The following is a 14,900-nucleotide window of genomic DNA, read 5'->3' as shown; positions in this document are numbered from 1 at the left end:
ACAGAGTTCGTCTTTCTCTATCTGGCTTATTTCACTTCACATAATACCCTCAAGGTCCATCCATGTTGTTGTGAATGGGACGATTTTATCCGTCTTTATGGCTGAGTAGTATTCCATTGCGTGTGTGTGTGTGTGTGTGTGTGTGTGTATACATATATATACCATATCTTCTTTATCCAATCATCAGTTGATGGACACTTAGGTTGCTTCCACATCTTGGCTATTGTAAATAATGCTGTGATGAACATAGGGGTGCATGGGACTTTTGGAATTGCTGACTTCAAGCTCTTTGGATAGATACCCAGTAGTGGGATGGCTGGGTCATAAGGTATTTCTATTTTTAATTTTTTGAAGAATCTCCGTACTGTTTTCCATAATGGCTGCACCAGTTTGCATTCCCTCCAATAGTGTATGAGGGTTCCTTTTCCTCCACAACCTCTCCAACATTTGTCACTTTTTGTTTTGGTTATTTTTGCCATTCTAACAGGTGTAAGGTGATATCTTAGTGTAGTTTTGATTTGCATTTCCCTGATGATTAGTGATGATGAGCATCTTTTCATGTGTCTATTGGCCATCCGTATATCTTCTTTGGAGAAATGTCTGTTCATGTCCTCGGCCCATTTTTTGACTGGGTTGTTTGATTTTTTGTTGTTAGGCTCAACTTTTTTTAACAAGTCTCATTTGGTAGAGACAAGTGAAAAATAATTAGAAGATAAATAGAAAACTTCCAGAAGACAATCAAATTTTAAATTGAAAATAGACATTTAAAAGGAGCAGCCAGGGAGACAAATAAAATCTTAAGAATGTGTCAAAGGAAGCAAGGGAAGAGCTTGTTTCAAGATGAAGGGAACGGGCAGCAGTTCTCTGAAAGAAGACTGTTCACTTCATGAAGTGTTACATAAAGTTTGTATCACCAAAACAAAAAAGATGAAGGTTATGGAAAAGCAGATGATGACACATTAAAGTATACGAAAAATATCTTTGGAATTGAATAACATAAAGTTCAAATTTTTTTATTGAATTTTAGTTAACATAGAACATTATGTTAGTTTCAGGTGTACACATAGTGATTTGACATTTACACACATTACGAAATAATCACTACAATGATTCTACCAACAATCTGTCACCAAAGTCATTATAATATTATTGACTATATTCCCTACATTGTATATTACACCCCCATGGTTTATTTACTTTATAACTGAAAGTTTGTACTTCTTAATCCCCTTCACCTATTTTGCCCAACCTACCACCAGCTTCACCACTGGCAATGACCAGCCTGTTCTCTGTGTCTATGAGTCTGTTTCTCTTTTGTTTGTTCATTTGTTTTGTTTTTTAGATTCCACATATAAGTGAAATCAGACGATATTTATCTTTCTCTGTCTGACATATTTCACTTGGAATAACACCCTCTATATCCATCCATGTTGCTACAAATGACAAGATTTCATTCTTTTTTACGGCTAATATTCCACTGAATAAATATATGCCACATCTTCTTTACCAATATATCCACCGATGGACACTTAGGCTGCTTCCACATCTCGGCTATTGCAAATAATGCTGCAATGAACATAAGGGTTCATATTTCTTTTCAAATTAGTGTTTTTGTTTTCTTCAGGTAATACCCAGAAGTGAAACTGCTGGATCATATGTTAGTTTTTAATGTTTTTAGAAGCTTCCATACTGTTCTCCATAGTAGCTGCAACAGTATACATTCCCACCAAAAGTGCACGAGGGCTCCCTTTTCTCCACATCCTCACTAACACTTGACATTTATTGTCTTTTGATGGTTTTGATTTGCATTTCCCTTAGGATTAGTGATGTTGAGCATCTTTTTACATGTCTGTTGGGCATCTGTAAATGTCTTTGGAAAAATGTCTATTCAGTTCCTCTCATTTTTTTATTGAATTATTTTTTTCATATTGAGTTGTATGAGCTCTTTATACATTTTGGACATTAACCCTTTATCAGATATATCATTTGCAAGTATATTCTCCCATTTGGTAGCTTGCCTTTTCATTTTGTTGATGGTTTCCTTTGCTGTGTAAAAGCTTTTTAGTGTGACGTAGTCTCATTTGTCTATTTTTGCTTTTGTTGCCCTTGCCTGAGGAGACAGATCCAAAAAATTATTAAGACTGATGTCAAAGAGTTTACTGCCTAAGTTTTCTTCTAGGAGTTTTATGGTTTCAGGTCTTACGTTTAAGTGTTCAATCCATTTTGAGTTTATTTTTACACATAGCGAAAGAAAGTAGTCCTGTTTCGTTCTTTTGCCTAGAGCTGTCCAGTCTTCCGAACACCATTCATTGAAACAGCTGTCTTTTCCCCACTGAATATTCTTGCCTCCTTTGTTGTAGATTAATTGACGATATATTTGTGGGTTTATTTCTGGGCTTTCTATTCTGTTACATTATCTCTGCATTTGTTTTTGTGCCAGTATCATAATGTTTTGATTATTATAGCTTTGTAGTACAGTTTGACATCTGGAAATCTGATACCTCCAGCTTTCTTCTCTCTCAAGATTGCTTGGCTATTTTGGGTCTTTTATGGTTCTATACAAATTTTAGGATTATTTGTTCTAGTTTTGTGAAAAATACCAATGGTACTTTCATAGGGGTTGCACTGAATCTGTAGATTGCTTTGGGTAGTACGGACATTTTAACAGTATTAATTCGTGAGCACAATACATCTTTCCATTTATTTGTCTTCGGTTTCTTTCATCCATGTCTTATAGCTTTCAGAGTATAGGTCTTTCATCTCCTTGGTTAAATTTATTCCTATGTATTTTATTGTTTTTGATGCAATTGTAATGGGAGGGTTTTCTTAATTTCTCTTTCTGATAGATCGTTATTAGTGTATAGAAACCCAACAGATTTCTGTATATTAATTTTGTATCCTGAAACTTCACTGAATTCATTTATCCTAATAGTTTTTGGTGGAGTTTTTAGTGTGTGTGTATATATATATATAAACAATATATATAAAATAAAAAGTATATATATATATTTAGTATAAAGTATCATGTCATCAGTAAACAGTGACAGTTTTACTTACTCCTTTCCAATCAGGCTGGCTTTTATTTTTCCTACTAATTGCTGTGTTAGGACTTCCAATATAATAAAAGTAGTGAGAGTGAGCATCCTTGTCTTGTTCCTGATCTTAGAAGAAATGCTTTCAGCTTTACACCATCGAATATGATATTAGCTGTGGGTTTGTCATATACAGCCTTTACTATGTTGAGGTAGGTTCTCTCTATACCCATGTTGTTGAGAATTTTTACCATAAATGGATGTTGAATTTTGTCAAAAGCTATTTCTGCATCTATTGAAATAATCATACAATTTTTATTCTTTGCTTTGTTTATGTGGCATATCACAATGATTAATGTGTGCATACTGACCATCCTTGCATGCCTAGGAAAAATCCCACTTAATCATGGTGTATGATCCTTTTAATGCATTGTTGATTTTAGTCTGCTAATATTTTGCTGAGGATTTTTGCATCTACATTCATCAGGGATATTGGCCTATAATTTTCTCTTTTTGTAGTGTCTTTGTCTGGTTTTGGTATCAGGGTAATGTCGGCCTCATAATATGAGTTTGGAAGCATTCCTTCCTCTTCAATTTTTTGAAATAGTTTGAGAAGGACAGGTATTAATTCTTTAAATGTGTGGCAGAATTCACCTGTGGAACCATCTGGTCCTAGACTTTTGTTTCTTGGGAGTTTTTTGACTACTGAGTCAATTTATTATTAGTAATCAGTCTGTTCAGATGTTCTATTTCTTCCTGATTCAGTCTTAGAAGACTGTATGTTTCTAGGAATTTATCTATTTCTTTTAGGTTGTATAATTTGCTGGCATCTAATTGTTCATAGTAATATCACGATATTTGCATTTCTGAGGTGTCAGACATAACTTCTCTTTCATTTCTGATTTTACTTATTTGGGGCCTCTCTCTTTTTTTCTAGACGAGTCTGGCTAAAGGTTTATCAATTACCTTTTCAAAGAACCAGCTCTTAGTTTCATTGATCTTTTCTATGGTATTTTTTCAGTTTCTATTTATTTCTGCTCTGATCTTTACGATTTCCTTCCTTCTACTAACTTTGGGTTTTGTTCGTTCTTCCTTTTCTAGTTCCTTTAGTTGTAAGATTAGACTGTTTATCTGAGATTTTTCTTACTTCCTTAGGTAGACATGTATCATTTACTTGCTCTTTGATTTCTTCAATGACACACTGGTTGTTGAGCAGCATGTTGTTTAGACTCCATGTTTTGTTTTTTCCAGTTTTCTTCTTGTAGTTGATTTCTAGTCTCATACCATGGTGGTCAGAAAAGATGTTTAATATGATTTCAATCTTCTTCAATTTACTGAGACTTGTTTTGTGGCCTAACACATGCTCTATCCTGGAAAATGTTCCGACCGACTTGAAAAGAATGTGTATTCTGCTGTTTGGGGATAGAATGCTCTGCATATATCTATTAAGTCCATCTGGTCTAATGTGTCATTTAAGACCAATATTTCCTTATTGATTTTCTGTCTGTATGATTTATAAAGTTCAATTTTGACACTAGTAAGAGCTGTACAGTGAAGAGGACTAAGGAGCAAATGGGAGATGAGAGTGAAAGGGCATAGCAGGAAAGAGAAAGGACCCAGAGACACCTTTACTTGTCTAATAGGAGAAAATTCAGTATGTGTAAATATCAATGGAAAGCGGAAGTAAATGGAATCCAGATCACAGACAGAGAGACCTTCCTTTGATCAGAGGGAACTACTTCTATAGTTAGAGGAGGGAAAGAGAAGATGGATGAAGAAGGAAGGTGGTTTATAGAACTGGTGGTAGAAATTTGAGATAATTCTCATCTGATAGCTTCTATTTCCTCTGAACTATGACACAAGGTCATTTAACGAGCATGAAGGGATAAAGAATAGTGTTGGGAAAGAGAGGTTTGGGGAGGTAAAGGAAGGTATGAAATTTTCAAAGAAGAGAAAAGTGACACGATTAGAGATCAACACCTTGGGAAGAGCCATGTGTCTTTCCCTTTCTGATAAATATTCAAAAGAATGATCCAGGTAGAGTTAGATTACTTTTTAAAAATAGTCTTGGGACAGCCTTCATTCATAGTTTATTTATTATTGAGTGTCTATGTTATTGCTAGAGACAGTTCAAGGCACAGGAGATAGAAAATGAACAAAAGTGGTAAAATCCTTCTTCTCATGAAGATATTTTAATGGGGGGACAGAATAAACAAATTTCTAAGAAAATATAGGATTATGAAAGAGTGACAAATTAAAGAGGGTAAAGGAGAGACAGCATTTGGAGGGGAGGGAGCTATTTAGATGTAGTGATCAGAGAAGGCCAATCTAAGAGGACATACTTTAGCTGAGACTCAAATGTTGACAAGCCAGACATGCAAATATCTCGAGGGAGACTATTCCAGACAAAGAACAGTGGCAGAAAGAAGGTCAGTGTGGCTGAAATAAAATGAATAGGACAAGTAGTAAGAAACAAGGTCAGAGAGGCAGGCAGGGTGCAGATCCTTCTGGTTCTTTTAGACTTTGGTAAAATCAGATTTCATTCTAAGAGCAATGAAAAGCAATTGAGGCTTTTAAGCTGGGGAATGATAAATTCTGATTTGTGCCTTTAAAAGATCATACTAACCACTGTGTCACAGACCACAAAGGAGTAAAAGATAAAGCAGAAAAAAATTGATAAAGTCAATTACATTAAAATTAAGAACTTTTCTTCAAAGAGAGGATTGAAAAACTAAAATTAAAAGCCAAAGGACAAATATACCTGACAAATAATTCCTAAATACATAGACACAATGAGAAAAAGACAAACAACTCAAATAAAAAATACTTGGAAAAGTACCTGACAAAAGAGGAAACCTGAATGACAAGATAGTCAGTCTCATTAGTAATCAAGGAAATACAAGTTAAATTTACAATGAAGCATCAATTCACTGAGTTAACAACTATCCTGCTTTCATAATAATCACTCCCTTGCTTTTCTTTAAATTTTACTACCTTCGAACATATTTTTTCTGTTTTGGAACTTTTCGTAAATGGAATCTTACTGCTTGTATTCTTTTGTGAGTTGCTTTCTTTATCCAACTTTATGTTTTTGAGATTCATCCACACTAATTACACGTAGTTGAAACATTTTCACTGCTCCATCATTACTTGGGTATACCACTATTTGCTTAACCATTTTACTGCTAATGGACATTTGGGTGGTCCCCTTTCCTTCCTCCTTCCCTGTCCTTCTTTCTCTCTTTCTCCTCCTTCTCTCTCTTTTTTTTGTTTGCTACTTAACAACAACAATATCCAAACAAGCTTGTACATGTCTCAAAGTTCACAAGTGGAAGAGTTTCACTCAGATATATACTGCTGAGCTGTAATGTACATACATGCTCAACTTTACTGTGTAATGATCAATGTAATTAAAAAACAAAAAAAGGAGGTAGGTTATAAGGCCATTATACTACTCTAGGCAATAAATGATGATGATTTGAATCAGGGTGCTAATAGTATAGGTAGTGAGAAGTTATCAGACTTGGGATACATCTTGGAACTAGAATGACAACAAGAATCAACAAGGTCCTTAAGTCTCTGCCTAAGCAAAATGGTTGGTTATCAAGCTATCTACAAGGTTGAGAAGACTAAAGGAAGAGAGTCTTCCAATTTCACTTAGTTATTGCCCTTGGAAAAATGCTTCAGAAGATCACTTTTTTCATAAAGCTAACACAAATAAACATATTGTCTTTACCTTTTGCTTTCTCCTTTCCTGCTTGATCAGAACCCTGGTCCTGAAAAAGGAAACAGGATAAAAAATACAATGATTAAAGAAATGGTCTCTAAAATGATTGTTGAGCCAGCCTGGTGGCAAACTGGTTAAGTTCACATGCTCCACCTTGGTGGCCCAGGGTTCCTGGGTTCAGATCCCAGGCACGGCCCTACACACTGCTCATCATGCCATGCTGTGGCAGCATCCCACATACAAAATAGAGGAAGATTGGCACAGATGTTAGCTCAGGGACAATGTTCCTCAAGCAAAAAGAGGAAGATGGGAACCAGATATTAGCTCAGGGCCAATCTTCCTCACCAAAATAAATACATAAATAAAATAAAATGATTGTCATTTTAGTTGAATTAAAGATTTGGAATTAAAATCTAAAAGTATAGTGATAATTATGCTATTTTATGAAAAGAAACTATGAAAATGTTCTCAAATGTTATAGTATATACTGTTTCACAAAATTTTCTTAGATAGAAAATCCAAGAACTAATAAGAAAGACTCTAGACCTATCATTAATAATGAAGCATAAAATACATCTGAATTATAAAATCAAGATAAGCAAAGAGAAATCAATGCATTGGCAAGGAGGTACCACTGAAACATTCTCATATGATAGCAATATTCTTGGTCAATGCTGCCATTTTAATTTTCCTTGTATTTCAATATTCTACTTCTATCAACAGGAAGTAGAGAAAGGACCAAAATCTATATAGGATTGAAAGAAATGTTAAGTTTATTATTAGAGCAATTCAGTTACATTACTATATCAGCTATGCATACTTGAAATCTCATAACTTCTTTAAAACACAGCTGTCTTTTATGGATGTGCTTCACACCTATGATCTCTGTGCCAAACACTGCAACGAATCCCATGATAGTGCAATATTTAATGGTTATAAATTATTTGCTCTATTAATAATAGTAGAAGGCCATAAAACATTCATGACAAGCAGATATGCACAATAAATCTTTTGGATATACATGAAACTATGATCTCAAATTCAAGATTTGTACAAGAATTATAAGTAAAATGACAAAATGTATTTTAGCTATATGAGATTATATAATAACATGAAAATAATAATTGCTAATGATGAGTACCATATGTCTTGCACCTTTCTAGACACTTCAGATACTTTACATGTACAAACTCATTTAATCTTCACAGGAACTCTGTAAGGTAGGTTCTATTTTTATCCCCATTTTACTGATGAAGAAACTAAGATGCAGAGAGGTTAAGTAACTTGCCCAAGGTCACACTGCTAATAAATGGTAGAGCCAGACTGAAACCTAAGCATTCTGGTTTTGAAGTTTTCAACCAGATATTATACTGTCTTCCAAGAATGTCAACTGTGAATATACAAAGCTGTTCATTTTCCAAATGATTTTCATAAACTACATGAATGACAGTTACTGACTACCCCCAGACTTTGGTACTTACTGAACTTGTACTTTAACATACTTCCCGATAGCTATGTCTTAATTGACCATTTTGAGTTCACTGAGCAAAGAATTCGATCTGTCCAGATCCATGCAGCATAAGTGCACTGCTGGCATTCAAACTTTAGAAAAGAAAAAGGAAATAAATCACATTTCATTGACCCATCAAATGCTAAGGCTAGAGAAGACATTAGAGATTAGTTTATTCTCCATCATTTTAAAACTTAAGGCAAAGAAAGCAAAGTGGGGGCTGGACCGGTGGTGCAGCAGTTAAGTGTGCATATTCCGCTTTGGCGGCTGGGTTTCGCCGGTTCGGATCCCAGGGGTGGACATGGAACCGCCTGGCAAGCCATGCCGTGGTAGGCATCCCACGTATAAAGTAGAGGAAGATGTGCACAGATGTTAGCTCAGGGCCAGTCTTCCCCAGCAAAAAGAGGAGGATTGGCAGCAGTTAGCTCAGAGCTAATCTTCCTCAAAAAAAAAAGAAAGCAAAGCACCTTTTCAAAGTTCCGAAATATAAGAAGTATGACAGAGCCAGCAGTATTAAACAATCCAGATTACAGAGATAGTAGGAAGAAAAATCAATTCTATAAGAAGTTCCCACATTATAAAGATCAATAGAATTAGGGACTAGCCAAAGCCTAAATACAGTCTTCATATATGTATAAATCAAGTGATTTTACTCCAGGCTGATTTTCCATTATCCAGGACACTCTTATGGCTCTCACCAAATTCTATGTACTCCATAATCCCTATTCCTATGTGCCTAATAAAAAATTAATTAGGATTTCAAGACCAATTGCTAGATTAGCCTACTAATACTAGACCACAGTGAAAGTGAAAAAAGATCCTAACGTATAAGTCAAAGGCAATTTCATAAAAAGAACATTTTAAATTATTATTAAGGTAACCAATGCTACTAAATAGTACTATATGTCTAAATGTTTTACCAAATATAGTCACTCTCAATTACCTGCACTAGAAAAGAAAACTGCATCAGTTAGGATTCTTAAGTTACAAGAAATTAAAAGCTCCTTTGGTTAATTTAAACAGAAAATAAATTTATTAAAACAAAATCAGGTAACCAACAAACATGTCAACAAGGCTGAGGCAGCACGTTTGGCACCTGGCAAGAACAAGGAAGTCTAGGGAGCTGTGGCATCATAGTCAAAATCAAGCCATAATTAGTCTCATAGGACACCACTGCCAGCACTGGTGAACACTAAACACCACTGACTGCACCAGTTCCACTCCTGGACAGTGAACACCACCCCCTGGCATCACTGGCATTAAAATTCAATCCTGCTGCAGCTCTTGCAACTGCTTCCAACTACAATAGAAGCTCTGTAGTCCCTACTTCTTTGTGTTACTAGCTTCTAATTCAAAGTACAGGACAAGTGCATCTAAGTCTCAGCTTAGGTCACATGCCCATTTGCTAGCTGCAAAGCATAGTGAAACAAATGTCTGGGTTATTTTCCCCAAGATTCCACATAGGGAGGTGGTCTGTGCCTATCACCAAAACTCATAAGGTAGGAAATACCCCCACACATAGATAAGGGGCTCAGATGCTTGGCTGCCAGTGAGTACAAATGTCCACTAAAGAGATGTAGATTAAAATTAAACTAGTTGACAATCCAAGTGACTTTTTACTTGGCTATGTCAGTGGAAAAAAAATATATATATATATATATATATATATTCCTAATTGTTGCTTCTAACAGTTTTGCTTAGGCTAACTTAAAATAAAACTGTAAAGTTGTTTTTTTTCTCCCCCAAGGGTTGACCAAGATGATGATATAGGAGGATCCTGAGCTCCCCTCTTCCCACAGACACACCAAATGTACAGCTACACTTGGAGCGTTCCCTCTGAAAGAGATCCAGAAACTAGACTAGTGACTCGTACACACGGGACAAATGCAAAAATACCCAGGTTGAAACAGGTAGGAAAGGCTGAGACACACTCTCATCATAAACCCCACCCCTGCCACAATGCCATACAGTCAGAAGGCAATCCCCAACTCCACCTTCTCCCTGAGAAGCAAAGGGTTTGACCTCCACATCTAGTGCTCCAAATTTTAAGACTCTCACCAAACAGACAGACTCCCAAAACACCTAGCTCTGAAAGCCAATGGGCTTGTGTCCACAAGACCCACAAGACTATGGCAAATAAATAAGCATTCTTAACAGGAATGCAGCACTCACCAGAGCTATCCCCTCAGGGTTCAACATGGAGTGAGCAGGCAAGTATGTTTTAAGTAAGCCTCATGGTAACCACAAAGTAAAAGGCTAGAGGAGATATACAAGATAAAGAGAAAGTTATCAAAGTATACCATAGAGAAAATCATCAAATCACACAGGAAGAGAACAAGAGAGGAAGAAAGGAATAGAAGAATTACAAAACAACCAGAAAACAACAAAACGGCCATGGTAAGTCCATCCATGTAAATAATTACTTTAAATGTAAATGTTTTTTGGCTGAATGGATTAAAAAACATGACCCAAATATATGTTGCCTACAAGAGACTCATCTCAGCATTACGGACACAAACAGACTGAAAGTGAAGGGATGGAAAAAGACATTACATGCAAAGGGAAACCAAAAGCTAGGGTAGCATAATTCTCAGACAAAACAGATTTGAAGACAAAGACTGTAACAAGAGACAGCAAAGGCCATTACAAAATGATAAAGGAGTCAATTCATCAAAAGGATACAAGAATTGTAAATATTTATGCACCCAACATTGGAGCACCTAAACATATAAAGCAAATATAAACAGAACTAAAAGGAGAAATAGGCAGCAATAAATAATAGCAGGGGACTTCAAAACCCCACTTTGAACAACAGATTGATCATTGTGATATTGTAACTTACAATAAGAAATACATATTTGGATGCAACCAACATAGGAGCACCAAAGTACATAAAGTAACTATTAACAAACCTAAAAGGAGAAGTGAACTACTACATAATAATAGTAGGGGACCTAAAACCCCACTTAGATCAATGGATAGATCATCTAGACAGAAAGTCAACAAGGAAATAATGGAATTAAATGAAAAACTAGACCAGATGGACTTAATAGAACATACATAAAAACAGCAGAATACACATTCTTCTCAAGAGCACATGGAACATTCTCAAAGATAGACCATATGTTGGGAAAGAAGGCAAGCCTTAATAAATTTAAGAAGACTGAAATCATATCAAGCATCTTTTGTGACCATAATGCTATGAAACTAGAAACCAACTACAAGAAAAAGGCTACAAAAGTGACAGATATGTGGAGGCTAAACAACATAGTACTGCACAACCAATGGGTCATTGAAGAAATTACAGGAGAAATCAAAAGATATCTGGAGACAAATGAAAATGAAAATACATTATACCACACCAACTCATGGGATGCAGCAAAAGTGGTCCTAGGAGGGAAAATCATAGCAACACAGGCTCACCTTAAAAAACAAGAGAAATCTCAAGTAAGCACTTTTTTTTTTTTTTAAAGATTTTATTATTTCCTTTTTCTCCCCAAAGCCCCCCAGTACATAGTTGTATATTCTTTGTTGTGGGTTCTTCTAGTTGTGGCATGTGGGACGCTGCCTCAGCGTGGTCTGATGAGCAGTGCCATGTCCGCGCCCAGGATTCGAACCAACGAAACACTGGACTGCCTGAAGCGGAGCACATGAACTTAACCACTCGGCCACGGGGCCAGCCCCTCAAGTAAGCACTTTTAAACTGCATGTAACAGAAATAGAAAAAGAAGAACAAACAAAACCCAAACTTAGCAGAAGGAGGGAAATAATAAAAATTAGAGCAAAAATAAATGAAATTGAAGCCACAAAAATGGTAGAAAGGATCAATGACCAAGTGCTGGTTCCTTGAGAAGATAAAATTGACAAACCCTTAGCCAGACTCACTAAGGAAAAAAGAGAGGAGGCTCAAATAAAATTAGAAATGAAAGAGGAGAAATTAACCAATACTACAGAAATACAAAGGATCATAAGAGAATACTATGAAAACTATATGCCAACAAATCGCAAAATCCAGAAGAAACGGATAAATTCTTAGACTCATACAATCTGCCAAACCTGAATCAAGAAGAAATAGAGAATTAAAAAGACCAATCACAAGTAAAGAGATTGAAACAGTAATCAAAAACCTCCCAAAAAATAAAAGCCCAGGACCAGATGGCTTCTCTTAAGAATTCTACCAAACATTCAAAGATTTAATACCTATCCTTCTCAAACTATTTCAAAAAATTGAAAAAGACTGCATACTTCCTAAGTCATTCTACAAGGCCAACATCAAGCTGATACCAAAGCCAGACAAGGATAACACAAAAAAAGAAAATTACGGGCCAATTTTGCTGATGAACAGAGATACAAAACTCCTCAACAAAATACTGGCAAACCGAATACAGCAATATCTTAAAAGGACCATACACCATGATCAAGTGGGATTTATACCAGGGACACAGGGATGGTTCAACATCCACAAATCAATCAATGTGATACACCAAATTAACAAAATGAGGAATAAAAAACGTGATCATCTCAGACGCGGAGAAAGCATTTCACAAGATCTAACATCCATTTATGATAAAAACTCTCAATAAAATGGGTATAGAAGGAAAGTATCTCAACATAATACAGGCCATATATGACAAACCCAAGCCAACATCATACTCAACGGGGAAAAACTAAAAGCCATCCCTCTGAGAACAGAAACATGACAAGGGTGCGCATCCTCACCACTCTTATTCAAAATAGTACTGGAGGTATGGCCAGAGCAATTAGGCAAGAAAAAGAAGTAAAGGGTATCCAAATAGGCAATGAAGAAGTGAAATGCTCACTGTTTGCAAACGACATGATTTTATATATAGAAAACCCTAAGGAATCCATTGGAAAGCTATTAGAAATAATCAACAATAACAGAAAAATGGCAGGGTACAAAATGAACTTGCAAAAATCATTTGCATTTCTATACTCTAATTACAAACTAAGAGAAAGAGAACTCAAGAATACAATACTATTTGCAATCACAACAAAAAGAATAAAATATCTAGGAATAAATTTAACCAAGAAGGTGAAAGACCTATACAACGAAAACTATTAAGGCTTTATTGAAAGAAATTGATAAAGACATAAAGAAATGGAAAGATATTCTGTGCACATGGATTGGAAGAATAAATACAGTTAAAATGCCCATACTCCCTAAAGCAATCTGCAGATTCAATACAATCCCAATCAGAATCCCAATAACATTCTTCACAGAAATAGAACAAAGAAACCTAAAATTCATATGGGGCAACAAAAGACCCCAAACAGCTAAAGCAATCCTGAGAAAAAAGAATAAAGCTGGAGGCATCACAATCCCTGATTTCAAAATATACTACAAAGCTATAGTAATCAAAATAGGATGGTACTGGTAAAAAAAACAGACCTACAGATCAATGGAACAGAATTGAAAGCCCAGAAATCAAACGACATATCAGATTCAATGCAATCCCTATCAAAATTCTAGTGGCATTTTTCACAAAAATAAAACAAACAACCCTATTATTTGTATGGAACCACAAAAGATCCCAAATAGCCAAGGCATAATTGAGAAAGAAGAAAGCTGGAGGCATCATACTTCCTGATTTCAAACTATATTACAAAGTGACAGTAATTAAACAGTATGGTATTGGCATAGAAACAGCCAGACAGACCAATGGAATAGAATATCCAGAAATAAGCCAGAAATATATGGTCATTCAATTTATCACAAAGGAACCAAGAATACACAGTGGGGAAAGGACAGTCTCTTCAATAAATAGCGTTGGGAAAACTAGACAGTCACATGCAAAAGAATGAAACTGTAACCGTTATCTTACACTGTACACAAAAGTCAACTCTAAATGGATTAAAGACTTGAATATAAGACCTGAAACCATAAAATTCCTAGAAGCAAACACAGGGGGTAAGCTCCTTGAAATTGGTTTCGGCAATGATTTTTTGGATTTGACACCAAAAGCAAAAATTAAAAAGTGGGACTACATCAAACTACAAAGCTTCTGCACAGCAAAGGAAACCATCAACAAAATGAAAAGAGAACCTATGGAACTGGAGAAAATATTTGCAAATCTTATATCTGATAAGAGTTTAATATCCACAATATGAGGAACTCATACTACTCAACAGCAAAAAACAAATAACCTAGTTAAAAAATGGGCAAAGGACGTAAATAGGCATTTTTCAAAAGAGACATGCAAATGATCAACAGGTACAGGAAAAGGTGCTCAATATCACTAACGCTCAGGGAAATGCAAATCAAAACCACGATGATTTATCACCTCATGTCCTTTAGGATGACATGCATCAAAAAGAAAAGAGAGAACAAATATTAGGATGTGGAGAAAAGGGAACCCTTGTGCACTATTGGTGGGAATATAAATTGGTGCAGCCATTATGGAAAACAGCATGGAGGTTCTTCAAGAAATTAAAAGAACTACCATTTGATCCAGCAGTACCACTTCTGGGTATATATCCAAAGAGAAATCAACATCTCAAACAGATATCTGTACTCCCATGTTCATAGGAGCCTTATTCACAACAACCAAGGTATGAAGCAGATTAAGAGTACATCAATGGATGAATGGATCAAGAAAATTTGGTATATATA

The 14,900-nt window shown here is 35.6% G+C and overlaps 1 protein-coding gene across 3 annotated transcripts in view; it reads right to left on the bottom strand.

The window, feature by feature from the left end:
- Window positions 1-14,900, bottom strand: part of REDIC1 (regulator of DNA class I crossover intermediates 1) — an 80,513-nt gene that overhangs the window by 56,326 nt on the left and 9,287 nt on the right. For all 3 annotated transcript variants that reach the window (XM_070270123.1, XM_070270125.1, XM_070270124.1), the window contains exon 2: window positions 6,769-6,808. In XM_070270123.1, coding sequence (XP_070126224.1) covers window positions 6,769-6,808 — 40 coding nt within the window. The remainder of the gene's footprint in view (window positions 1-6,768; window positions 6,809-14,900) is intronic.

The sequence above is a fragment of the Equus caballus genome, chromosome 6 (assembly GCF_041296265.1).
Source record: "Equus caballus isolate H_3958 breed thoroughbred chromosome 6, TB-T2T, whole genome shotgun sequence".
NCBI lineage: Eukaryota > Metazoa > Chordata > Mammalia > Perissodactyla > Equidae > Equus > Equus caballus.
The sequence above is the reverse complement of the archived record's forward strand: the minus strand, read 5'-3'. Positions and strand labels throughout refer to the sequence as shown.